This window comes from Anastrepha ludens, chromosome 2, assembly GCF_028408465.1.
Source record: "Anastrepha ludens isolate Willacy chromosome 2, idAnaLude1.1, whole genome shotgun sequence".
Taxonomy (NCBI): domain Eukaryota; kingdom Metazoa; phylum Arthropoda; class Insecta; order Diptera; family Tephritidae; genus Anastrepha; species Anastrepha ludens.
In genome coordinates, this window is record NC_071498.1 from 37,551,242 (window position 1) to 37,579,114 (window position 27,873).

The 27,873-nt window shown below is 37.7% G+C and overlaps 1 protein-coding gene across 1 annotated transcript in view; it reads left to right on the top strand.

The window, feature by feature from the left end:
• Window positions 1–11,403: 11,403 nt before the first annotated feature.
• LOC128868686 (acetylcholine receptor subunit alpha-like 2) overlaps window positions 11,404–27,873 on the top strand; it is a 49,516-nt gene continuing 33,046 nt past the window's right edge. The window contains exons 1-2 of the mRNA XM_054111078.1: window positions 11,404–12,677; window positions 24,329–24,483. Coding sequence (XP_053967053.1) covers window positions 12,444–12,677; window positions 24,329–24,483 — 389 coding nt within the window. The 5' untranslated portion in view covers window positions 11,404–12,443. The remainder of the gene's footprint in view (window positions 12,678–24,328; window positions 24,484–27,873) is intronic.

Here is a 27,873-nt window from a genome sequence, read left to right on the forward strand (position 1 = left end):
CATAGTTCAAATTGAGTTAGTCTGAAATGTTAAATGAAATTTAGAAAAAAACTTGATGTTTAAGTGTGGGTTACATTTAACATCGGCCCTTAAAATTTAACCACCCTTCATATTCGGTCTTACTCCACCTTACTTCCTTCACAATGGTATCACAAAGGATGAACTTGTTGCCTTCATCCAACTGTGCGCACTCCTTGGCAATCATTTTAACTTAACCTAACCTAACCTATGCTATAAAACAAGTGTTATAAGAATGTTAAAAGTCTACGAATATATTTCGCTATAGAAGCTCCAAACTATAATTTAAAAACACTAATAAATTTAATAAGAAAATCTTGTTATTTTCAGCATTGAGTGAGTCTCAAATTTATAATTTTTTTTTTTTTTGTAATTTTTTTCAGTTTACTGCTTATTCTACTCAAACCTACAATAAAAAAAATTTGGAAAAGAATTACCGATATTCTCCAAATCACTTGGATTACTTGTCACGAAATCGCTCCTTTGCTTAGTTCATCGATATTTCAATACTGAAAGAACTGCTGTTTCTCCCACCCACTCGTGCGATTTTACTGGCAGAAAGAGTCCATTTATTATCTTGGTACAGCACGCAAAAATAAGCAAAAATGAGCATTTAAAAAAAATTAAATTTGTCTATCTAGAAAGTCGTGTGTATCCAGCATCTCTCACATAACTACTTTTGAAGTAAAAACGTAAGCAGAGTTCAAGATGGGTCGCTGCTTAATTAAATTACAGTTTTTTGAGAAAATTCTCCCAAAACCTAGAGGCAAATCTATTATTTCTAACTGGGCACATGTCCACTAGAAAGCTATTTAAATTTATTTCCAAATCATTCAAATTAATTACGCAAAATTTTATTACTCTTGCGTAAAAATATGTGATGATATTTTATACTGCGTACGAAATAAAACGAGGAATAAGCATAATAAGTCCACATAAAACCAAGAAAAAAAAAACAGTATGAACTCTTCTCTAACAACAACAACAACAACAACAGCAATAAATTAACTGTCACACACACAGATAGCAGACTAAACTACATACTTTTAAGTGCAATCAAGGCAGGCAAGTCTAGTGACGGCAGCTCAGCTGAGCGCACTTTAAAGTCAACCAGTGAAAGTTTTCTCATTTCCTTGCGGGTAGCGTTCACAAAATGTATTATATGTATGTATGTATAAATGAATCTGCCACAAAGATACCCATACACGCACACGCAGCCACACACTTTGCCGACAAAATGTCTTTGCATTCTTCTCCTTTTTGATATGTATGTCTGATGATGGAAAACTTCGAAAGCGATGAAGGCGAAAAAGCCGGAAGTTGGCACTGGACAGATTGGCAATTATTAATCAGTCTGAATTTTGCATTTTTGTATACAACTTGTTGTTTATTGTGGCTCATTGTTTGTGGTATCAATCGTTTATCTTAGCATTTTGTACCTTGACAGCAGCAGGAGGACCTGCTCCACCACGCAATTATAGCAGAGATTATTAATGTTTAATTTTCGCTACAGCTGTATGCCATTCCACTTTTTCACTATTGCTGAAACTTAGAGGCAGCCTGGTATATTTTAAGTTATTTATGCAGAAGTCTGTTTTTTGCTGCTTCCGTTTTTAACCAGTTTTTTTGTTTTTTTTTGTTTTTGCTTTATGCCAAGCAATCACGCAAAACTTTTGTCATTTACTTTGTTGCGTTGCGAAATTTAAATTTTAATTGAGTTTTCGTTGTATTCCCAGCACTCACACACACACACAGCCCTGCACTCTTTGATGTGCTCGCATACACGCGCAAACGATTCCTCTCAGATAAGTAAGTATGTGTATGTAAAAGCACAGAACGCACTAGAACGCACAGCATTTTCAACAGCCTGCAAGTCATTCCACATTTTTACTCCTCTGGAGCGTCGCACAAGCCTTTTTTTTGCAAAACATCTCTCCTGTGCTCCACCAACCAGGCCACTTTTCCATTCCTCTTTGGCTTATATTGCGTTAATTTATTTCGTTACCAGCCATTACGCATTAGTAACGCACTATTCGTAGCATACTTTTAGACGTGAAATCATGCTTGACTCCTTAACCCTTACTCACTTCGGAATAACCTCTTTTCTACTTGAGTTACCAATCTATTTTCTCGAATTGCTTCCTCTTCTTCTTCTACGCACACCTTTTATCCTCTCTATCTTTCTGTGTTGGCCTTTTCATCGGTGAGTGTTGACTTTTGCGCAGTTAACGTTAACAACTTAGCTACAACGGTATCGGTTGTCACTTTTATGACATAACTTGTCAATTAATGTTCACTGAATGACTCTTCTTTGTTTTATTGTTGTTGTTCAACGTGTAAATATTATTATTTGGTTGTGTTGTTATTTACGTTGCTGATAACAGTATTTCAAATGGGTTGCCGATAGTAGTTTTGGCAGATTTAATTGAAGTTTACACATAGTAGATTTGCCAAGTCTTAACGGCATAATGGGCGAATGTAAAATTACCACCCGGAGGTTATTTTAATGGGCTAAACTTTGAAATAGTTTCTGTTTTTTTATTTATATCTGAATGTTAATGTTATAACAGAAAAAAAGTATACTACTTCTTGATTAGACGGTTTTATGACTGGAAGCCAAGTACACTTATCCCCTTGCCTTATGACTCCAGCGACGATTGGGTGTGCCATTTTCGATGGAAGCTTTTTGCGTGCGTATGGCGTAAATATTTCTTTAATTAAAAAAAGTCTCTACAAGTTTCCTTGGTTTACGCGCGAGCTAAAAAGACTAAAGAATATATAAAAAGACTAAATAATAAGTGTAACAAATTCTTGAAAAAGTTTAAAATAAACAATAGGGAGGAAGTGTTTGCAATGCATCAGCAATACTAAAAAATTTTAATTGTTGAAATGAATTCCTATATGATAACTATATTCTAAATGTTGAAAACAATATCCAGTTCAGCTCTTGTGTCCCATCTGCTGTTTTTTTTTAATTATACATTAGCTACCACCCCTTCAGACGGGGCGGGTAAGCCTTTCTGCAGGTTTTTTTAACTGGATTCGTCCTATATATCTTACCTCGTCTCTTAACTTTGGATGTTTGAGTCTACCATTGGAGGATGTTGAGAAGAATATTTGATACCTAAAATCCTCCACAAAAACGGATGCTAATGGGCATTCAGTTGTTCTGCTCAAACATTGTTCTTCTTTTACTCTGCCCCTCAAATTTATTATCAATAAATCGCTAGCTTCTGGTATTTTTATCGATGAATGGAAAATGACAGTTGTTAGTACAATTTTTAAAAGTGGTAAAAAAATTACCTCTCAATTACAGACCAATCTCACCGCTTTCAAAGAAAATATGTACTTCGCAGTTAAAATTATCATATCACCATACCAGCATCTTGTTGAAAAATCTCGCTTTTATGCGAATTATTGCGAGACGCTCGTCCACCGGAGTGAACGACAGTACTTGGCGGCGAAATATCTCTCCCACAACAAATCCAACACCGAATTTGCGCTCCTTTACATATACGAGGGGTGCCTTTTATATGTCGGGATTAGAGAACAAAAACAAATTTTAATCATCGAAAATCACTTTATTGTTTTTCAAAATATTCTCCATGAAGATCTATACACTTTTGCATGCGTTTGAACCAACTGTCGAAGCACTTTTGCCACTCTGAATGAGGCACCTCCAAAACATGCATTCTGAATGCCGCAACCGCTTCTTCAGGTGTCGAAAAACGTTGACCTCTCAGTTTGTTTTTTACGTACGGGAATAAAAAGAAGTCATTCAGTGCCAAGTCAGGACTATACGGCGGATGACCCATTAATTCGATGTTTTGGGTGCTCAAAAATGCAGTTGTTTGAGCCGATGTGTGAGAGCTCGCATTGTCCTGGTGAAGAGTGATCCGTCTTTGGCGATTGGTTTTCCTAATTTCTTGAAAGACAAATGGCAAACAAATGGTTGTGTACCACTCAGAATTTACTGTTATGCGTTGCTCTAGTGGTACGGTTGCGACATGTCCAGTTTTTCCGAAAAAACAGGCGACCATTTGCTTGGAAGTGCTTCGTGCGCGAACAACTTTTGTTGGATTTGGCTCATCTTGAAACAACCATACAGTCGACTGCTGTTTACTTTCGGGCTCATACGCGTAAATCCATGATTCATCACCTGTCACGATGCCATAGACGTGTTTCGAAGCGCGATCCGCGATCGTATTTTTTGAGCATTTCTTTCGAACAATCGACTCGAGCCTTTTTTTGAGCGATTGACAAATTGTGTGGGATCCAACGCGAATAAATTTTTTTGACAGTCAAATGTTTATGCAATATTGAATGTATGCTGGTCCTACTAATGCCTAAGATTGTCTCAATCTTACGATAGGTCACTTGACGATCTTGCAATATCAGTTCGCGCACAGCATCAACGGTTTTCGGAACAACAAATGATTTTGGACGACCTTCACGAAATTCGTCTTGGAGTGAACTACGACCACGATTGAATTCACCATACCATCGATAAACACTCGTCCTTGATAGAGATTCATCGCCAAAAAATTAATTAAGTTCATCCATGCAATGTTGCTGAGTTAATCCACGTCGAAAGTTGTAAAAAATAATCGCACGAAAATGTTCACGATTTAATTCCATTTTTGGACCGAGATGAATCTTTTAAGTTACTGTAAACAACACAAATAGCGCTGGTATTTCAAAACGTTCTGAGTACGTAAAAGCCAAAAAATGTCAAACTTTGCGATACAGCTGTCAGTTGCCAGATTGCAACACCAGGGTTGCCAAATCCCGAAATATGAAAGGCATCCCTCGTATAGGAGCTGTAGTAGGTGTCGCAAGGTACTATGTTTTTCTTGCATTGTGCCAGTCATCAAATCCCTTGAATGGCAGTGATTTTAGCCCCTGTCCTTACGAGGACATCAACCAGTCGGGCAGAAACACTTTCCTCCTTAAGGAACCAGACATTCTAAGTCGTAATCCTTAGTTCGATCGTAGTAGTTGTCATCAGTATAAGCAGTTCTCATCCGAGGCTTTATGCGTCTTTTCATTGGAGCGATTTTTACGTGGCGGGTCCCGAACTCAGCGCACAACGAGCTATCCTGGGTTTTTTTGCCTTCTAACATTAGCTAGCTCTCGAATAGTTGTTCGGAAGCTACCCAGAGGATACTTGGGCTAAGCCCGAAAGTTGTGAGCTGTTTGGACCATATATTGAAGAATCCTTCTGGTCACTCCCAAGTGAATGGCAATCATAACCACGTGACTTTACCCACTTGCGTGGACATATGGAACCATCCTCCTCCTCCAATCTTGTGCGCCTAACTAGCCTTCATTTAATTTGTTGATCCTCCTGGCTCGGGAGGCTCTTGTAATGAGTCTGGCTTGTTGAGCTGGTGCGTGATGCAAGGCATAGTTGCAGTATGCGAGCAGCGCACGCTTTTAATTTAGCTTCTCAAAAACCGTTGTAAGATGCAGCGATTTGCTCGACAAATGAAACTGAAAGCCAAAAGCGTAATCTGCTGCTGTGAAGATAATTTAGCACAACTCGCTTACACAAGAAAAGAAATAATATAACAAAAAAATAATAAAAAGTTTTTAATTAAAAAAAACTTACAATAATAAGAAATTTATGAAAATTCTGAACATTTCATAATTATTTTTATTCAGAAAAAGTTCCAAAAATTTTGCAATTAAAAATATTGCTTATGAAAGTTATAAACATTTCTCTAACTTGGTAAAAACAAGTCTCAAGAAAAGATTAATTTTGCATTAAAAAATAGTTTCTTTAGAGAACCCTCATTGAATATAGAACTTATTAAAATTTTAAACCTTTTTTAAATTTTTGGGAAAGAAAATTTTCAAAATACTAATTTTGACTTGTTTTTGGGCGCTGTACCAAATTCACAAATGGGTAATTTCATTCTCCCGGAATTTATGAAAGTTATAAGCCTTTCCAAACTTTTTGAAAAAAAACAGTTCAGAAAACCTTTATTTTGCAATTAAATATTCAATTTATTAAAGCTTTAAACATTTCTCACATTTCAAAAACCAATAAATTTTCATGTTTTTTCATTCAAAATTTTTCAAACAGAAATAACTTTTTACAATTAAAAATTTAGTTAAAGAATTAGTATGGATTTGTTTCACATCGATCAACAGTTTTAAGTCTATCTATGTTTACTGAAGACTATGGATATATTGCGTCATATCTGATAAAGTACCATCTCAAACCGTCGTGTTTCGTCGTCGTTTGCTTAATATACGACGAATTTCGTGAAAGTCATTTCGCCAAATGTCAGAAGAAATGTAAATTGCAATACTCATAGATGTCAACGATTCTATATTTAATTTCCATAAAAGATATGGTAGGTAGGTAGGTATAGTGGTTGTCGGTTGACACACCTAGGCCTGCTGTAGGCCCATTGTGGTACCATCGGGGCTCTCCCCTCTCCTCACTCTACATTGTCCTCATTGAACCAACCTGTGGCTTTAATAAATCTAACAAGACTTGTTATTTTTATATTGGCTACTTCTGCCAAGTTATTCAGGGAACTTTTTCCTAAAATATTAAACCTTCTTCTATCCAGTGCCGTGTACCCGCTTAGAAAGTGTTCTATAGTCTCTTCTTCTTCAATGTCGTTACAGCTTCTGCAATAGTCGTTATAGGGTGCTCCCAGTCTACTAGCATGCCTACCAATCAGACAATGCTCGGTTAGGACGCCGAGAAGGTTACTCATATTTTTTCTGCTTCATTTCAACTGCCGGTTTGTGCGGCCCATATTCCATTCCGGCCATGTCATTCTACTAGTTGCACAGGTCAGGGACTGAAACCATAGCCTGTTGGCAGCACAGATAGTGTGTTGATCTATTAGCATTTTACAAGTTGCTAAAGGTATAGATAGGTATGTTCGCTTAATCTGGTTGGATCGGTAATGTGGTACCCAATATCGCCAGTTCATCTGCTTTGCAGTTGCCTTCTATGTCTCTATGACCTGGCACCCAGAGCAGGTTTATTACAAAGTACTGTGATAGTTCTGTCAAAACGTCAAGCGATGTTAACGCTTTCAGGGCCGATTGGCTATCTGAATATATGTCTATATCTCTTGTGGTGAGGACACTTTTATTTAGGGCTTTAGGGCAGGCCTTCCCTGATAACCAATATTTCAGCTTGAAATACACTGCAGTGATCCGCTAACCGGAATGAGATTGCTCATTTAGCTTGGAACCGTCGGTATAGATGCTGATTCCGCTTCTATTGTCCATTACCCCATTGTCCCAATCTTCTCTCGTTGGGAAAGTTGTGGTAAATGATGTGTTTAAATGCAACTCTACTGAGCTACAGAAGTCTGTCGTTTGATGTAGGAAGGGGTATTCGTGTAGTCACCTCTTCTGTTAGTGGCTAAGTTAGAAGATTCTCTCAACCTAAATGCCGATTTCGCCGCCAGCTGTTTGCTGTAGGCCTCAATCGGTAATAAATGCAACATGACAGTGTACTATTTTTGGCGTTAAGCCCCATTTTGCCCCCACAATTCTTTTGCATGTATAGAGTGCTGTGGCTGCTTTTTTTACTCTATCATTAATCATTTGTAGATATGGTAAGTTAAAATAAATGTTTGGATACAACAAGAGCCGTGAGACAGCGTATCCTATATACCATTCAAGTATACCGTAATCTCATTCCCCAAACCCTCAAGGCACCTACAGACTACCTAATGAAGATTCAGTGTGCGTTGGTTGCCACACTCCAATTATTCAACCATTTTACGTTATTCCCATCTCAAAATGTATCTGAGAAGTTTTGTTGGTTGAAACCTCCATACTTACATTACTAGTACCCTTTAAGGTCACCCGTGAGGTAACCTGCCTATAATCTTAAATTCGTTCTATTTACTTACTTCATTCCTAATAAAAGGGGGTATAAACAGGTTTGCTTGCTTGAGATCATTTTGATTCCCAGTGCTTACCCCGCTATTAACCTGTGAGGTGCCTTGTGTGGTAACCTATTACCAATTCTGTGTCAGTCGTATTCGGTATAGATTTCGGAGTTAGAGTCCAAGTGCCTTTCGTTTAGTGAAAATATGGTTTTCCATGTGAGCTTGCATTGCACAAGTCTAGGGGCATATCAAAATATTTCGTAACATTATTTTGGGGTATGATTACATTATTAAGTTTCACGGAAGGGCAATTGCTTCGATTGAGTGTAAAAGTTACATGAACTGATTTCGTTTCATTGGATTTCACTCTCCAATCTTTTAACTATTGAGTTAAAATATCAAATTCTTTTTGGAGTTTAAGTGAAGCCTTCTGGGGGGTAGGGTCAATTGCGAGAACAGCGGTGTCATCTGCAAAAGTTCCGACGACAGTTTCCTCAGTGACTGGTAAATTGTGGGTGTATAGTGAGTGCAAATATAGGATTGGGTCCATTATACTACCCTAGGGTACACCAGCTAAACTTTCACAGAGCTCAGACTGTTCTTCATTTTGTTTAACAAAGAAGTGTTGGTAGGTAGGTAGGACTTGATTGAAGTATAATAATTAATGGCTAGAGCGAGTTTTATTTTGCAGAGTAAGCCGCAATGCCAAACGCGGTCGAAGGCTTGGTATATATCGAGTACAGCGGACGTGCAATACTTCTTCTACTCAAAAGCTTTGTGAATACTATGCACGAGTCCGTCCGCGTACTTTTTCGATGTTACCGTGTGTTTTCCTGCAGCCGAATTGATGATTTGGAATTAATATTCGGTCTTCAATTATTGCCATCATTCCTTGGAGAAATAGGGATTCCTAAACTTTAAAGGCAGTGGGCAATAAGCTGATAAGATTGCACTCCCTCAGCACTTTTTCCGGGTTTAGGGATCATTTTTATTTGTGCGACGTGAGAAATGAGATTCCTTCATCTGACAGTTTAAGTACTTCTCCTGTGATGACATCATATCCGGGGGCTTTCTTTGTTTTAAGCTTTCTTATTGCCGCTTTAATTCTTTCTTTGAAAATTTGTTTATGGGTGGGTCCATTTGGTGAATGAGTTCCAGGGTGTCTTTGACTTTCTGAGCAGCACTCAGGGAGGGTTTACTTTCATGTGGTATAAAAACTCAGGATAAGTGCCGAGCAAATGTGTGCGCTTTTTTAAGAACTAATTTAGCTCATTTGTCATTTTCCATTTTGCTGGCTATTTATGTTAAACCTGACCTTTTAGGTTTTTGGCAGTTTTCCAAAGTGAGCAGTCAGTGGCAGGGGTTACATCGAGGTTACTGAGGTAATTCTGGAGTTGTGTGTTATGTTCTTTTTTGAGAATATCTTTGAGCTCTTTGGTAAGTAAGTTTAATGTTCTTTTGTCATCAGGATATAAGAGGTGTGCTCAAAAAGTATCGCGAATTTTGAATTTTCGCAGGTTACGTATATTCGAATTGTTGATACTCATGTCTCTCACTCATCCCGACGAGCTCGGCCATTTTGAATGTTCAGTAAATTGTTGACAGCCGCTTTGCTTGCACATATTTCGGCTCGTCTTCGATTTCTACCTATTCAAAAAGATGGATCCAAAAACCTATATCAAATTTTGTGTGAAAAACGAAATTAAGTGCGCGGATGCATTCCGAATGTTGACTGTGTCATACGGAGAAGCTACTTTGAACCAAAGCAACGTTTATCGGTGGTACAAAATGTTCTCAGAAGGCCGAGAAGATTTGAATGACGAAAAGCGTGCCGGACGCCCGAGCAGTTGAACAACAGACGAAAATATTGATGAAGTGAAAAAATGGTATTGGGCAATCGTCGAATCCCCGTTAGAGAAGTTGCTGAGGATCTAAACATATCGATTTGCTCGTGCCATTCGATTTTTTTCAATGATTTGGGCATGAGACGGGTCACCGCAAATTTCGTACCAAAACTGCTCAATTTCGACCAAAAGCAGCATCGCATGAACATTGCTAATGAGATGTTGGACTCTGTCCGCGATGACCCATATTTGGTCCAGAGGGTCATAACTGGTGACGAATCGTAGGTTTATGGTTATGACGAAGAAACCAAAGCTCAATCATATCAATGGAAGCTACCGCACCAACCAAGACCGAAAAAAGCGTGCCAAGTTCGGTCGAATGTAAAAGTTTTGCTTACCGTTTTCTTCGATTGCAGAGGCGTTGTGCGTCATGAGTTCTTGCCACAGGGTAAAACGGTCAATAAGGAATATTACCTGCAAGTTATGCGCAATTTGCGTAAAGCAATCCGCCAGAAACGAGCCGATTTGTGGAAAAACAAACATTGGTTCTTGCTCATGTTGAAGACAATTATTAAAGTGCTCGACAGCGTTTATAATATCTTCATTGCGCTTGAGTAGATGACTATCCTACCACGGGCATAAATTCACAGGCAGAGCTATTGAAAGTTGATTTGGAATCTGCATATGTTCTGTTATGTCTTACATAAAAATGCTTAGCATACAGATTTCCTAACAGAGGATTTCATTTTCATATGGGGCTGTGGCCAGGCTGTTATGAAGTTCTTAACATTTTGGAGACTTTAAAAGCGCAAGAGAGCATCAAATCATATGTGAGAGATGCCTAAGCATTGGTAACAATTTTGACTAGCAAAGCAAGAGCGAGGCTGGTGTATTGAAGAGAGCATTGTTTTGTGAATAAAACACAAACACGAATACTCAGAAGCATAAAATGTATTAGAAATGACAAATGAAATAAAATTTAAAAAAGAAGCGAAGAATGAATAAATACTTTGGAGATAACTAATTGAAAGAAAATGTAAAAAAATATATAAAATGTACAGGCATTTATTTTTTTATCCCATTAATTCTCATAGCTTCAATAAAAACCAAATTTGTAAAGGCCTAATTCACAAAAATATAGCAGAGGGTCTCCCCTGTCGTTCAAGGCGCATGTACCAATGAGGCCGATGATGCTGTCAACATAAGCAGTAGCAGCATTACAAAAAGCAGCAGTTAGCAGCTATTAGATACAGGACCCAAACCTAAAGTGTAGCACGCCCTTAAAATGTAATAAATTAACTACAACAAACGTGAAAACTAATTTTGCGAGCATAACTAGCGCATACACATATATACACACTCCGTTTGACACCGCTCTCCATTTTCTCTCTCTCTCTCTCTGCGAACACGACTCACTCCCGTTATAGTTAAATACGGGAACTTCTCTTGCCACTGAGCTGCTTAGGCGACACAAAAGCTGGCATGCCACTCTTGCAGCATCCCCTGCTCGCGGTGAGCGTACGACAAAGAATTTTCGCTACAAAAGCGACAAATCTGACACTGCATTGAGTCGCTAACTATCTCCTTGCGGCATTGCCAGCGATGCTACAAAAACAATACTCAGCGCTTCAGTACGATTTTTGATATTTTTGCGCAAGGAACGGTGCTGATGCGTTGCGTTTCGAGCGCACGAAAGTAGTTCAAATGGCAGCACAAAGGGAGCGCTAAAAAATCTAATAAAGCGAAAATTAAAGTGAAGTGTAACAAATTTCGCGATTAAAAAGTGAAATATGTACTGTACTAAAGAGTGACAAACCACAATTTTTGCCTCTAAGTGCAGCGAAAATAAAAGTTAAATAAAATAATTAATTAACATTCCTGCAAACTCTTAGCACGCAAAAGTTGAAAAAAGACGGTTGTCCAAAATAAAAAAACACAAAGAAAAAAATGTTGTATATATTCAGGCGCTTTGCCGCCACAACCAACTTCCAAGTCATTGACACAAGTCACCATCGCAAAAAATAGTGGCGCACACATACAATTGCAAACATCAGGGATAACAATAACACACCCAAGAGTAAAACGTGCGCAAAGTAAACGTCGTTACTGCATCGCAACAAAAAAAAAACAAGCAACAAAAAGAGCAATAACAACGCATTCACTCACACCGCACACTAGCGTTGGGCAAAAGTGCGCTCTCACACAAACTCTCAGCGCGACAAGCTCTCTGCTCTCCACTGTCAATAGCAAAAGCTACGCACCAGCCAGCAGCTATCACAATTGCTGACGTTTACTCGCCACTTGCAACAGACTTTTAGTACAAGTTTTAGTACAATCTGGCACACACGTCAGAGCATACTGTAATAAAAAACAATAACAATAGCAAATCGTTAAGACGAACAATAAGGTGCGACAACAATAAAACAAAATAAACAGTAGCATACAAAAACAAAGAAAAATCATAGAAAGCAAGAAACCAGAAGCAAGCAAGTGCAGCAAAAAGAGACGGTAACCGCCGCTGCAACCGGCTCCCATGTATGCGCTCGTCAAAAGCGTGCACGCGCCTGTAGTTATGCACTGAATTGCATTGCAAGACAATCATTTCGTACTCGTACACAAATTTATATGTGTGTTTGTGTTATTTTACACAGATTCCATTTAACGGCACTCAATGCACTTGATAATCCATAAATTACACGAATTGTAGAAAATGTCGTCGCTACGCAATTTAGCCACTTTTTGGCTAAATTGCAAATTTATTTGCCTTTTGATTGTGTTACTACTGCTATGCGAGAGCGTTGTACAGGTGCACGCGAATCCGGACGCCAAACGTCTCTACGATGATTTACTAAGCAATTACAATCGCCTCATACGACCGGTCAGCAATAATACGGATACTGTTTTGGTGAAACTCGGGTTGCGTTTATCACAGCTGATCGATTTGGTAAGTGTATGAGCGATTGTGTATATAACAATGTATTTGTATGTGTATGCGTGTGTGTGTATTTTAGTTAAACTTCCCTATAAATTAGGATTGTTTGCACAAACAGCGATTGTAAAATGGTCATTAAAATGGGTACGCCCACGTCGATATGGAAAATACATTTTTTAATAAATTATTTATTTATTTATCCAAATTTCATTAATTTGAGTGCTTTACAAATAGATTAGTAAGATGTAAAAAATAATTGTAACTTACAATAAAAATGTGTAAATATGCACTTGCAGTAAATTATATGGACTAATTACATTTCAAAAATGTAAAAATCAACTACAAATAACAGCAAAAACAAACATCAATAACTGAAGGGGATGTCTATTTGCAAGGTAATTCAAATTTATTAGCGAGCCACCACCCGAGCGGTGGTAGTGCCGAGTGGTAGTGGATCAAAGAAGTGAATAGGTTACAGAGAGAATCCTATGAAATATCATTGAACCCTTTCAATTATATTTGCAAGAGAAATGTAAATTAGATTCCAAACCGTAGTTGCATATTGCACAATCGATGCCGTACAGTAGTTGTACGATTTTTTTGTTTTCGAAGATTAACAGCAAACCGCTGCTCCTCACATGTGCAGTGCCGAGCTCGACCCATCCTTAAAAGATATGCATATTAATTTTTACTTACTGAATGAACTTCTACTTCATTGTTTACAGGGTGAACGATATGAAGTGTTACCTATTGAAAACATCATAACTTTTTTGTGTGAAATTAGTTTTTATTGATGTCAAAGACAAAATTGTTCGAAAATGATTACAATTTTAACATATATTCACTTTAGCTCGATATGATCATCTTTTGCCTTGACTATAGCCTTCAAATAGTCAAAAAATGAGTTGCATGCTGCACGAATGTAATCTAGAGGTATTTTGGCCCATTCTCGTATAATCGCTTTTTTCAGCGCATCCATACTGGCATAATTTTTAGTCCTCGCCTTGGTCTCCAAAATGGACCAGATTGCATAGTCCATCGGATTTGGGTCTGACGAATTCGAAAGCCATTGTGTGGACGAAATGAAGCGTGGAACATTTAACCATTTTTGGTTCACACGAGCTTTATGAGACGGTGCCGACTCCTGTTGGAACGTCCATGGTCTACGACGGAAATGTTTGCGTGTCCACGGCTCTAAAGCAGCTTCTAAAACATTTTCCCGATAATAAGTCGCTTTCACTTTGACACCAGGCTCGATAAAAACGATTGGAGAGCGTCCATCAGCGGTTACTGCGGCCCAAACCATTACTTGAGATAGGAAATTGCTTCGAGTGGCCATACGTAGGCTCAAATTCTCGTATGAGCGTTCGGTCAAGTAAACACGATCGTTTTGAGTGTTTATTAACTGCTCAATTGGGAAATTTTTTTCATCAGAAAACACAATGTTAGGAAATTCGCCACGCCCTTTGCTCTTTCGCACCGAACCTTTTTTTGCTGGGGTGAAAGATCGTGTGCTTTTTGGAACTTGTAAGCCTTGACCTTGATCTCATTTTTCAATATGCGTCGAATGCTGTCTTGCGATATTTTTAGTTCTTTGGTCATTTTTCTTCCACTTTAACGTGGATTTCATTCAATTCGACTCTTCACTTTCCGAACCATTTCTGGCGCTGTTGCGGTTTTTTTGGTCCACCTCCATAGCGTTTTGCAATTCTACCTGCATCATTGTAACGTTTTATAGTGCGATACACAAACACTTTATTCACTTGGAGGTGACTGAGCTCACGAACAATGGCTAGTTGTGATTTTCCAGCCAAATATAACTCAATCACACTATTACGTTTGAATTTCATCACAGAAAAAAAATTCAACAAAACTGAGACGAAAATGCTTTTGATGGCAATATATTGAACTGTCATTAGAACAATTTTCACGTTGATGTCATGAGCTGTTTTACAGATACAAGCAGTGTGAAGTTGGTAACACTTCATATCGTTCGTATGTTACATTCAATATTTTCCACTTAAAGCAAAAAAGTTAAAAAGCGAGAAAGTACCCAGTTTAGTGCCCACGTCAATTTACATTCTATGACAATAAGCGGTTCTGTGAAAACAATAACGCAACCTAGTGTAATGGGCCTTTTGAATTGACAATCAAGCCGTGTGACAGCTGTAAAAAAGGAAAGCTTCAATAAAAATCTTAAACTTTTATGAGCTGCACAAAGAAGCCGATTGATAAAGGCTGTGTACCTATTTGAATGGCGATATGTCTACGAGTATATACAGCTAAGCTCACTAGTTCCAAATTGACGGCTTTTCTGCAATTGGGGACCCCTCAAGAAGTTGGGCTACATGCTGATTTTTTCTTAATATGGCAACGAAAGTGCACCCTTCAGTAAAGTTCAAACACTTAATAATTTTTTAGAAAGCGTAAGCCTTTCAATTAGTTGCTAAATACAAATTTTTGAATAGGTGACCGCCGCACGTTGGTCCGAGGATAAAGAAATCTCGTAAATTTAAATTAGTTAAGCAAAATTCTAAAAATAGTTCAAATCGCTCACTCCATAAATGTACCTCACTTGGATCTATAGTTAAAAACTCAAAACTCATATAATATTTTGATTTAAGCATAAACACGAAGATATCTTAACGAAATTCAACACATAATTTACCCACGGCATTAAAACTTAACGAAATCGGGAAGCAACCACGCCAACTTCTCATTTTTCAAAATCAGACAAAGTGAAATATTTCAGTAGGTTAGGTTCGGCTGAAGCGGTTGTTTTGTAGGACACACTCAGGCTCTTAGCCCATTGTGATGCCGCGTGGGGAGCTTGTCCCTATCTCTCCTAAAACCAGTGTGTGCTCTTCAAAAATTTTAAAATATCTCTGATTTCTGTAGAGCTGAGATCTCCCAACTCATCAAAAAATTGTTCACCCAGAATAGTAAACCTGCGTGTAGATAGAGCAGGACAGTGGCATAGTAGGTGCGAGATTGACTCTTCCTCGTCCTCATCTAGACAACTTCTACAGAAGTCATGTGTTAGCACGCCCATTCATTGGGCGTGTCTACCTATTAGGCAGTGCCCCGTTATGACTGAGATCAATGTGATAAGACTGTGTTTATTTTGGCTTAGCAGAGATTCTGTGCGTTTAGCATTTAGAGTCGGCCACAGTTGACGGGCGACTTTCGTTTGCTTTCTTCAATTTCTTCAAGGATGAGTAGCTTACATGTTTGTAAGGGCATCGCTATGTCATTATCTATGTACTCATGAGTCAATTTAGTGACGAGTCTCGCTAGTTCATCAGCTCTAGAGTCAGCCTCAATGTCGCGATGGCCAGGAACCCATGTTACCTTTAGGTGAAATGACTCAGCCCTCTCGTTAAGAGATGTGCGGCATTTCATGGCTATCGACTGTTTTGTGAGGGATTTTATCACCGCTTGGCTATCAGTGAAAATGTAGATATCATTTCCAGATATCGCATCACTCTGTATCAGTGTCGCCGCTTTTATTATTGCCATCAGTTCTGCCTGAAAGACACTACAGTAGTCGGGGAGCCGAAAACGGAAGGAGATCCCCAGATGCTCGGAATATACACCTCCGCCCACCCTGCCATCGAGCTTTGAGCCATCTGTGTATACAAGGATGTACTCGTCCTGTCTTACCACGTCCCGTTCCCACTCTTCCCTTGAGGGTAGCAGGGTCGTAAACGATGTAATGGCAAGTATAGGCGGGAGTGCATAGTCCACCAGTCCGGGATTTTACCGTGACCATAATCCGTGTTTGACCACTTATTTAGAGTGTTCAGCCTTATTGCCGCACTGCGTGCGTTATATATTGCCTGTAGATCTCCCGGAAGGAAGTTTAATGTCGCATATAATGCTTTCGATGGTGTGGTTGAAATGGCGCCGGTTATCAGAACAGATGCTAGTCTTTGAATCTTGTCAAGTTTTTTGATGTTCACACCCTTCTGAAGGGCATCCCACCATATTACAATACCATAGTAGAGAATTGGCCTAACCACAGCTGTGTAGAGTCAATATATCATTCTGAGTTCCAATCCCCATTTCTTCCCAATAAGCCTTCTGCAGGAATACATTGCGGTCATAGCCTTGCGTGCTCTGTCTGCGACTGTGAGCCCCCAATTTAGCTTCCTAACAGTATCGGATCCGTTTTTTCCGGATTTACTGCTAGTCCTCGACTTTTACACCAAAGTGATAATATGTTGGGAGATCTTTGTTGGAGATCATATAATGTTGGAAGCTGTTTCCCCGAGATTGCTATCACAATATCATCAGCATATGATATTATTTTACCTCCCATTTTAAATATTTCAGTAATTAGAGAAGAAATTGTCCTAATTCGAGATTTGTATTGACTTTGGCAGTCCCTAAAGCACAGTGCAGTAGTTTTGAAAACGGTCTTGGCAGCGCAGAGTAGTATGGCTCTATAAATTTTGGAAGCTCATAAAGATTACAAATATAATTGAAATAGGCAAGTCCCTTTAAGTACCTCCTTTATTCCTGTAGTAAGGATTTTTTAGTAATTTTATTTATATGACTAGCGCTCACACACTTTGTGGGCTGTTTGGCCGAAATCCTCCTCCTATTTGTGATGATTCTTAAAAATTTCAACATGCGCTTCTACGCTCTATGCCCTACGCTCTTCTTCTGCTTCCTCTAGGAGCTAGGCTGGTCATTAGCCAATGCTACTTCTAGCGTAACTACATAAAAAATCTAGTTCTGGTATTTCTTGAATTTAGCTGTAGTTTGCGAACACGCGTTATATGGAAGTATAATGGCACTGCTGCCATCGTTTACAAGTGGCTAGGGTTCGCTTCTGAATTTGCATTTTTACTATATCTATTTTTTCGTTTGTAAGCTCCGAATTTTTTCATGGACTGTGCTTGCATGGACATTTCTAGAACATGTTAGCCTGGTTGGCAACAAGTCGCGCATAGAGCTTTTGGTCCCTAGCGATACCAGATAGAGACCGACCTCTATAAATACCTAAAGTAGACATCATGTAGGATGTCAGCGCTTTTGGAGAATCTAAGCAGCGCTAGGTGTTAAGCTATTGAGACATCCTCCAGACCCTCAAACAATGGGGCTCCCAGGCATTTTAGACACGTTTTTAATAATGCCGGACAAACGCACAGAAGGTGTTCTAAAGTTTCCTCAACATCCTCTCTGCATTTCCTGCATTTGTCCGTGTTAGCAATCCCTATCTTATACCCACGTGCAGCCAATAGATTATGACCTGTTAGTATACCTATAGTAGTTCTGAAGTCCTCTAGCGAGAGCTTAAGTACGAATTGAGTCAGGTTTTTGTCGCTAGTTCTGCACATGACTTTTGCTGTTTTGCATGTGGTCAGATTAGTCCACCTAGCTTCCACTCGCCTTTTCATGTAGTTGTCCATATATTGGTATGCCCATTTAGCGGTTTTGGTATGTCGTTCTCTTGTTCAAATGGTAGTCTAACAGTACTTTTTGCTATCTCATTTACTATTTCGTTCCCCATAATGCCTTTGTGACCAAGTACCCAGTAGATATGCAGCCTACTATTTGCGGCTAGCCTTTCTATGGCTTCCCTGCTCCTTTGACCATTTTTGGACTTAATACAATATGAGCGTATTGCTTTTACTGTATATATTATATTAATTGTTGAGTTCTTTCTTGCTCTTGTGTAGGCTAGCCCCGCGACTTTTCCCACAGCAAAAACTTCCGCTTGGAAAATACTGCTGTGGTCTGTAAATACCTGCTGCCACTCCGTCTAAAGTTTTAGAGCCGTCTGTATAGATGTGAAAAGTTCTATGGCCAGGCTTCATGCCTTTGTGCCATCCCTCCTCTTCTATTGTAGTGCGAAACCTTCTCTCCCAACTAAAGTGCGGAGTCATGTAGTCTGTGTATCCTGAGCTCCACTTTCCTATTGAGCTGTGACCGAATATTCTGCAGGTGAATACTCCAGCAGACACCAACCTGCTCGCGGATTTCGCTGCCAGGTTTTCCGCCATAAGATCAATAAGTGGCATGCTGAGCATTATTTCTAGCGCCGCCGTTCGAGTGGTTTTCATCGCTCCTGAGCAGCGAGTCGTTGAATCCTTTCTAGTGGCTTTAAGTATGTCAGTTTTCTTGTCGCAGCCCACCATACTAAGGCCCCATGCAGCAATATCGGTCTAACTACTGCCGGGGTTTAAGAGGTTTGTAAAAACCATTATTATGTGAGACTTGAATAATTGAGATGTAAAGAAATTTATTCTTTTCCTGCGAAAAATATTATATCAAACGCTAAATGCGATTTTGATGCACGCATATCTTTTAAACCACTTACGTGAACAAAATAATTGTTTCCTCAAATTATTAAAAAGAAGCATGTTTTTTAATAAAAGCACTACTAAATTTTAATAAAAACCATTTCTTACATTTATAATCCGTTGAAATAGTACATGAAAAATTACATGCTTTAGAATCTTTCAGTAGCTTCACTCAAATGTTTCTAAAGGCAAACTATTATTATTGGAGGAAAAATATTCTGGATTTTACTTAGTCGGTCATTTCACTTTAAAACTACGACATTTGATATTTTTAAATTGAGTCGTCAAAAACATAATTTTTTCTACTAAAATACCCCGAGCGCCTTACCCGAGTGAGGTTGTCCGTTTGCCAATAGTGCTCGTCCCTCGGTAGCAAATGGCAAGCCTCCGAGAGTATTTCCACCATAAAAAAGCTGCTCATAAAAATCTTTAGGTCCCTCGTTTAGTGGAACAGTATAAAGTCGCTCAAGACAACTAAGAAAAGAAGCATGGCCAAACACCCGAAATAATGATGTAAGTACTCGTATAAGACAATTACGTATATGCAATAATACATAACTGTTTTAAAATGACTGCTACTTCAGTAGCCCTAATTTTTCAGCATGTTGGCGCTGGCCCCTAGTACAGCAATAGATCAAACAATATTAGCCCTAAAGTGGCTGAATTATTTCTTTGTTGTCAACATAGCATCAACTTTCAACGCCACTCCATAAAACAGGTCTGTGGTGGGGTCAAACCGGAGCCCCCTAGTGTGTGTATCTAACGCGCTTAGATAGCCCTACAAATTTATATGGGCTTGAGAGCCAAGAAGCAGATTACACTTTTTCAAGAGGTTTTGTTACTTTGAATGATTTCGAGATATGCCGCCATAAAAATGCAAAAACATAAGGTTATGTTGCATCATGGGATATTTTTTTTTTGTTTTTGGGAGTTTGTAACAATATCTCCAAGTATAACATTCTCCTTTCTAAACCCGTTTTCAGGCATATAAAAAAGTGTTTATTGGTCTCTGAAGTACCACCTTTAGGATTTACAGTGTTTATTTCATATTATTCTCTTTATCTGCTGCTACTTAGTTTCGCATATCGGAGGAGTATAGTCAAGTTATTGATTCCAAATTTTTGTCGGCTTATATCGTCGAACTTAGTTCAGTCCGTTAAGCTGAATAGCTAGACCGCTTGCGTAGCACGCAAAAACCATCTTGGTGAAATTAGAGCTGACCTCAATTTAGGTTAAAGTACTACAACAAATGGCCTCTGTATCGCTCTCCGTTGCTCTTAAAATAGGTGTACTTTTAACTTCTCAAGCAAAATAGAAAAAAACCGGTGTTATTTCCCCACCAAAACATGCTTCAAAAAATCAACCCTCAGGATGTAATAGCTCCTCACTGCTAGTTTATTAACTTTGCGAGTGTTGAACAAATCAATGAAAAGTAGGTTAGATTAGGTTATGGTGTGGCCACTCTCCAAAAAAGTTTAGTAGCGGTCCACTTGACACCACAAAATTGGAATCAAGTACCTCCTCTAATCTACGTTTTCAAGGGGTTCCTATTGGACAGTGCTCGGTGATGATAATAACCACCGTACTAATGTAAGGCCGGTCTATATTGATGAGGGGTCTAGTTCTAGGCTCAATTTTGAAGGTATTTAGTAAAGTTACAGGCGCAAGCAACTAAGGAAGGTTTTTGAGGCTCATCAGTATAGAATTGTAAGATTTTCGTCTATGGCCTCTATCAAGAGAATCAAAATTTGTCACTTGCCCAGTTAAAACATGTTTTAATTTACAAGTACCATTGAGAGCTGAGGATTTTTCTGGCAGGAGCTGTTCTTAAAATAAAATTAAATTATTGACACAAAAATAAAAGCAAAGGTAAAATGTTCGCCCTTAATCAGTGTATTTAAGAAGTAGGAGGTCATAAAAGCGGTTGAAGGAGGCAGCACATCTTTATATCTATAGATACTTAAATTCCAAGGGGTGGAAGAATTTTCTCGTCTGTTTCCTCATAGTCCACTATACTTCAGCTCTAGTGCAAATTTAAGCTGTGTTGTAATGGAAATTTTAGAGTTCTTCATTTCGACCGCCGTAACCGAGTAAGTTGGTAAATTACCAACATTTTATAGTGTGATTGAAAAGGTTTTTTCTTATAAGAATCGCCCCATGGCAGGCAATGGCAAATCACCGAATATATTTCAGCCATGAAAAGGCTTCTCACAAAAACCATCTGCCGTTCGAAGACGTCATAACAGTAGCTTCCTCCATTTGTCGAAAAACGTTAAGATTTGCAACAAAAATGAGATGAGGAAGCCAACCAAAACACCTAACAAAGGATGTAAGTGCCAATAAGTATATATTTATAATATATAACACATGGGCTGAAAAGTCCCGGGCCTAATACATAGATGGCACTAGTTTTATTGCATTCGCCTCTTTTTCAGTTAGTACTAACCTTAAAAAGACAGCTGGTAAATGTTCATGATATTCTATTGATTAGTTCGTGAGCTATTGCGCCAAGAGTAACGCTACTTTTGTAATTTTCAAAGCAATGGATGAAAAACATTTTAATTTTTCACTGCTTCTTGAAGGAAAAAAATACCTCTCGAGCGAAGCAATGGCTGGAAAAGTGTTATGGGAGCTCAGCTCCATCAGAAATAACAATAAAACAATGGTTTGCTGACTTCAAACGTGGTCGTAGAGATACCGAAAGGCACAATGCAGTGGACGTCCAAATGGGGCAGTAACATCAGAAAACATCAAAAATTCCCAAAAGTGAAGTCGCGTGAGTTAGCTGACATCGTACAGATATCAAAAGAATCTATTGGCTTTATATTGTATGAGCATTTGACTATGAGAAAGCTCTGTTCAAAATGTTCTTGTTTCATCAAGACAACGCACCGTGTCATAAGTCAATCAAAACAATGGCAAAGCTACATGAAGTGAACTTCGAAACTCCACCCACATCCACCGTATTCGCCAGATTTGGCTCTCAGTGACTACTGGCTGTTCGCAGACTTAAAAAAATGCTCAATCGTAAAACATTTCGCTCCAATGAAGAGGTTATCGCTGAAACTGAGGCCTATTTTGAGGCAAAAGATAAATCGTTCTACAGAAGTCATATAGAACTGTGTTAATAGGGAACCTAAGAGCTTTCTTCACTACTTTATTGCCACCAAAAATGGTGAGTTTTGAACAAACGATGTTAGTCTTGATTTCTAGTTTTGCACCATGTCAATTGCAAAGCTTGAAGACGACAGCTACTTTGAAAGTCTGTGACTACTCACTCTCAATGAGAGTTGCTTGTAGACTATACCTCCTGCTATTTCACTGTCCATTTTTGCACCGTTCTGAAATTCGGGTTCGCTTAAAATTATATTAAATGCCCGTTTACTTCTGCAAAGCATATTAACGGGGAAGTTGTGACGAATAATAAACCTCTCTGAACTGATAGCTACATTCTTTAGGTTATATTCCTATATTCTTTGGGATAAACGCATAAGCAGAGCCATCATCGACTAGAGCCAGAGCAGTTAGATGAACAAACTCTTAGGACAATTCTAAGAATTTGCCTTCCGGCCTACTTTTTTTTGGCAATTTTATTTTGTTTCTTGTGCTATCACCACAGACTTATGCTTATTATAATGGTTGGTTGGTTAGAGTGTTGATTCATCCAGAATCCAACTAGCGCTTCCGCACCATTTTGTTGCCACATCCTCGTTACCAAATTGTTTAACAGTTATTTACAGCAAGACTATATCCAGTCTGTGCGGTTTAGGAATCTTATTAGGTTGTTGACGTCTAAGCCAGACAGTTGCTCGAGACTCTCGAACAGCGGTTTGGCCAGGGTTAACATTCTGTCCTTCCATAGGGCAGGGCATTCACAGAGGAAATGGAAGATTGTTTCCTTTTTCTCCGGTTGTTTACAACTATGACAGTATGTGTTGTGAGGGATGCCCATTTTGGCGGCTTGTTCTCCGATAGACCAGCAGCCAGTTATGACTGCCGTTAGTCTACAGGCGTCCCCTCGTTTCATGTTTATCAATGTCGACGATTGCTTGAGGTTGTACGAGGGCCATAACGTCCTGCTGATTTTGCATTTCGTCTGGTCTCTCCATCTACAATCTGCAATTCGAAGGAATTTTAGGGAAATTGCATTCTTGATAATGGAATAGTAAATAATAACCAACGTCCGCAGAGCTAGTCTTGACCGTAATTTTCGAGCAGATTTCGTGACCTTCTGATTTTCAAACTAATTTCGATAAATTAATTTCTTTGCGTTGGGCTTGAAGCTGTGTATGATATTTGTGAAACCTGACCTGGACCAGCAAGCGTGACTACTCTCAATTCGCTGTCAATTAGTTGTTCATAACTTTGCCTAGCTGTCATTTTCAAGTATTATATAATTTTGCCAAATTTTGTTTAAATGCTCTCTTATCATTTCTCACTCACACCTTTGATTCCACTGAAATTGCAATGAGTTTCTTCAAATTTGTCTGTCTATTCGCCTATTTGTTTATCAGCATTTTCGAAATTAAATTGTAACCAATTTTATGCTGGCAATTGGTGCCACTTTCATCCGTTTCACACGCACATACACACACACTTAGCAGACAAACCGACGTACAAAGGATCGGCGAGACCTCTTTTGCACCTTCAAGTCAATCATTTTAGCGGCACTATCGACCCTTTTATTGCCAACAAAGGGCACGAAAAGTGGCAATTCCACACCAATTTGATGGCATCAAATAGGCACAAATATACAAACATATATACATACGTAACAGACAAAGAGACGGCGCACAATGTCAATATATATTGAATATGCAAAAGTGAATAAAAAGTGGCATGCATACATATATATGTATATATATTTTTTTTCAATTGCATCGATATATATACATACCCATACATATATATTTAATAGTCAAGAAATTAGACTTTTCATTTGCACAATAATGAATGGAAAAGGACATGACAGCGAAATTAAAAGCGCACACTTTGAAACAAAAGGTCACCAATTACAGAGAAGAAAAAATGAAAAAAGCAAAAATAGCTAAATGAAATAGTGAATTTAAATGAGCAAAGTGAAAAAATCAAGGCATACAATCAGACAGCAAGCAGGCGAAGCGCAACTCAATGAGAATTGCCAGCGAATTTCTTTCAATTTCAGCAGCCATTTTTTGCTCTGCTCAAGTGCTGTCTTTTCAATCAACTTAATTCTTTCTATACTCTTTCTATTCCTTCTTGCCTTAGAACTGAGTAATTTAGTGCAATCACTATGTCGATATTTGACTAGCGATGACAAAAGTATGCAATGTAAAAAAAAAGTATGTATTAATGGTTAATTTTTTCTTACAGAATTTAAAAGATCAAATTTTAACAACAAACGTTTGGCTCGAACACGAGTGGCAGGATCACAAATTCAAGTGGGATCCTTCAGAATATGGCGGAGTAACTGAGTTGTACGTGCCATCGGAGCATATTTGGCTGCCTGATATTGTGCTCTATAATAAGTGAGTATGGAAGAGGGAAGAATGAAGAGAGAAAAAAAGAAAAAAGAGAAAAGGAAGAAGAAGGTATTCTAAAATCAAAAGGAAAAGAGAAGATTTAAGTTAGAAAGAAGAAGGTAGAAAGAAAGATAAAAAAATAAAAAAAGGAGGAAGAGAGAAGAAAATTATAGAGGGACAAAAATGCAGGAAGAAGGAAAAAGTAGGAAGAAAGAAACAAACGAAAGGGGAAATAAAAATGAAGAATTACTAATGAGAGAAGCAAAAGAAAGAAGAAAGGAACAAAAAAGAGATAAGAAGTAAGAAGAAATAAGAAAAAAGAATGGAGTAGAAAAAAGGTAGTGTATAAACTATGAAGAAAAAATAAAGAAAGGCAGAAAAGAGTAAGGGAAGAAGAAAAAAGGAAGGGAAAGAAGGTGCAGACAAAACTGAAGACAGAAAGAAGAAGTAGTAAGAAAGAAGTAAAAGGAAAGGGATAACACAAAAGTAGAAGAAAAACAAAAGAAGAAATAAAGAAGACGAAAGAAGGAATAAAGAAAAAAGCACGAAGAAGAAAGAGGGAAAAATAAATAAGACAGAAGAATAAGAAAGTAGAAGAAAATCAAAAGAAGAAATAAAGAAGACGAAAGGAGGAATAAAGAAAAAAGCACGAAGAAGAAAGAGGGAAAAATAAATAAGACAGAAGAATAAGAAAGTAGAAGAAAATCAAAAGAAGAAATAAAGAAGACGAAAGAAGGAATAAAGAAGAAAGAACTAAGAAGAAAGAGGAAAAAATAAATAAGACAGAAGAATAAGAAAAAAGAAAAATAGAAAAAAAGAATATAATGTGAGAAAAAATAATAAAGAGTAAGGAACATGGAACATGGAACGGAGAACGGAGAAGAAAGAAAAAGGAAGTTAGGACGAAAACAAAAAACAAAAATAGTTAACAAATCAGAAAGAGAAAGAAAGGAAGAAGAAATAAAAAATGAACAGAAGAAAGAAAAAAGAAAGAGAAAAATATAAAAAATAAAAGAAGAAATAAGTAACAAGAACCGAGAAAGAATAAAAAGGAAATGTACATTAAAAAAATAAAAATAGAAAAAAAAACGTAAATTAAAAAAAGAGAAAAGAAAGAAGAAAAAAACAGAAAAGATAAAGTGATCTATAATAACTGAGTACGAAAGAGACAAAAACAAAAAAAGCAAGGAAAATGAAGAGAAAGAACAAATAAAAATACGATAAAAGGAAGGTGAGAGGAGATCAAAGGATTAAGAAAAAATTAAGGTGGAAGTTTGAAGAAATAACAAAGAAGAAAGAACTTACAAAGAATGAGGAAAGAAAGAGGAAAGAATAAAATAACAAAGTAGGAAAGAGAATGAAGGGGAAGAAAAAATGGGAAAAGGGAAAAAGGATAAGGGTATAAAAAAAGAGTAAAATGAAGAAAATAATAAGTAGAAAAAAGTAGTAGAGAAATAAGAAAGAAGAGAGATTAATATAATAAGAGAGAAAAAAGAAGAGATAAAAATAAGAAAGAAAGCGAAGGTAAATATGAAAGAGAAAATGAAAAGGAGAAAAGAAAAAAAATTAAGAAAGAAATAAAAACAGTGGAAAAAAAGAAAAAGGTAGAAAGCAGAAAAAAAGATAATGTAATCCATTAACATTAAACAACAGAATATTACAAAATTTTATATATTTCACTTACTCTTAATTAATACAATTAAAATTAAATTAATTAATATCTAAAGCGTTCAAACGGAAATACCTTATTATATTTTTTGGCTTTTTTTTTTTGCTTTTTGTTTAACTGATCCACTTTTATAATTTTAATATTATACAAAATCGATTTTACAAAATCACTCCAAATTTAATCGATATTATTAAAGTCGAATGCGCATTATTGCTGCGTACTGTTCAAATGTAAATTAGACAACGAATTGCGTAAAGTGATAAGAAGTGATGAATGTGACTGTTGAGAAACGCCAAAATCAATGATATAAACGTAGGGACAACGATCATAAATTCTAACCTAAAGTTACTTCGCATTTATAAAGGGTGATTTTTTAAGAGAAAGTTTTTCAAAAAAACACCCTTGAAATTCAGAAAAATTCATGAAATTTTTATTAAATCGATAGTACAGTTCATATAATTTAATGTTTGAAGATTATTTCATGCAAATGTTGACCGCAACTGCGCTTCAAATGGTCCATCCGCTTAGTCCAATTTTGGCATACTCTTTCCAATGTTTCGGCCGGTATCTCACATATAAATGCTTTAATGTTGTCTTCTGAATAGACGTGAGCTTTAACATAGCCTCACAAAAAATAATCCAAAGGCGTTATATCGCACGATCTAGGTGGCCAATTGACAGGTCCCGAACGTGAAATAAAATGTTTAACGAACTCGCCTCTCAACAAGTCCATTGTTACTCATGCTGTGTGGCATGTGGCACCGTCTTGCTGAAACCACCTGCGATGCAAGTCAAGCTCTTGAATTTTGGGCAAAAAAAAGTTGTATATCAGTTCACGGTAGCGCTAACCATTCACAGTTACGTTACGATTCGCAGCATCTTTGAAGAAGTACGGTCCAATGATACCTCCAGCTCATAAACCGCTCCATACTGTGACCTTTTCTGGATACATCAGCTCTTGCAATTCTTCTGGCTGATCTTCACTCCAAAATCGACAATCCTGCTTATAGACGTACCAATTGATCCAAAAATTAGCTTCGTCGCTGAACACAATTTTTCGATAAAAAAGTAGATCTTTGGCCAACTTTCCAAGAGCCCATTCACCAAAAATTCTGCGTTGCGGTAGGTTGTTCGGCTTCAATTCTTGCACCTTTTGAAAGGCTTAACACCTAAATCCTTTCGCAAAATTTTCCACGTTGTTGAGTAACAGAGGACCAATTCTACGTAAGCGTGTTGGTGGTTTCATGTCCAATAATGTAAATTTGGTTTTAAACTTGTTTAACAGAACACGCTTTTTTATAATGAAATTCAATGATTTGCAAGCGTTGTTCGTTTGTAAGACGATTCATGGTTAAATTATTGATCAAACTAAAGATGTTTGACAGTAAAACAAATACGAAACGTGCGTCAACTGTTTAAACCAACTGTTTAAAAAGATAATAGCTAAAAAATCACCCGTTATATAATCGGAAATACTCATATTGATATTTGGATTAAAATTCATGCAGACATTTTCATTCGTATTCGCACCGACTTTCGTATTTCTATTTTAATTCGCAATCACATTTGTTTTTTGATTTGTGTCTGCACTGCCATTCTTATTCAAATTCGTAAATACTTCCGTATTCGTAAGCGTAAAAAGCAGAGCAGCACAGACTTTGATGAAAATCACTCTTTTTCTTCGTTCATCCTCCTCTTGGTGACACACTGTAAGTTTACAGTACTGT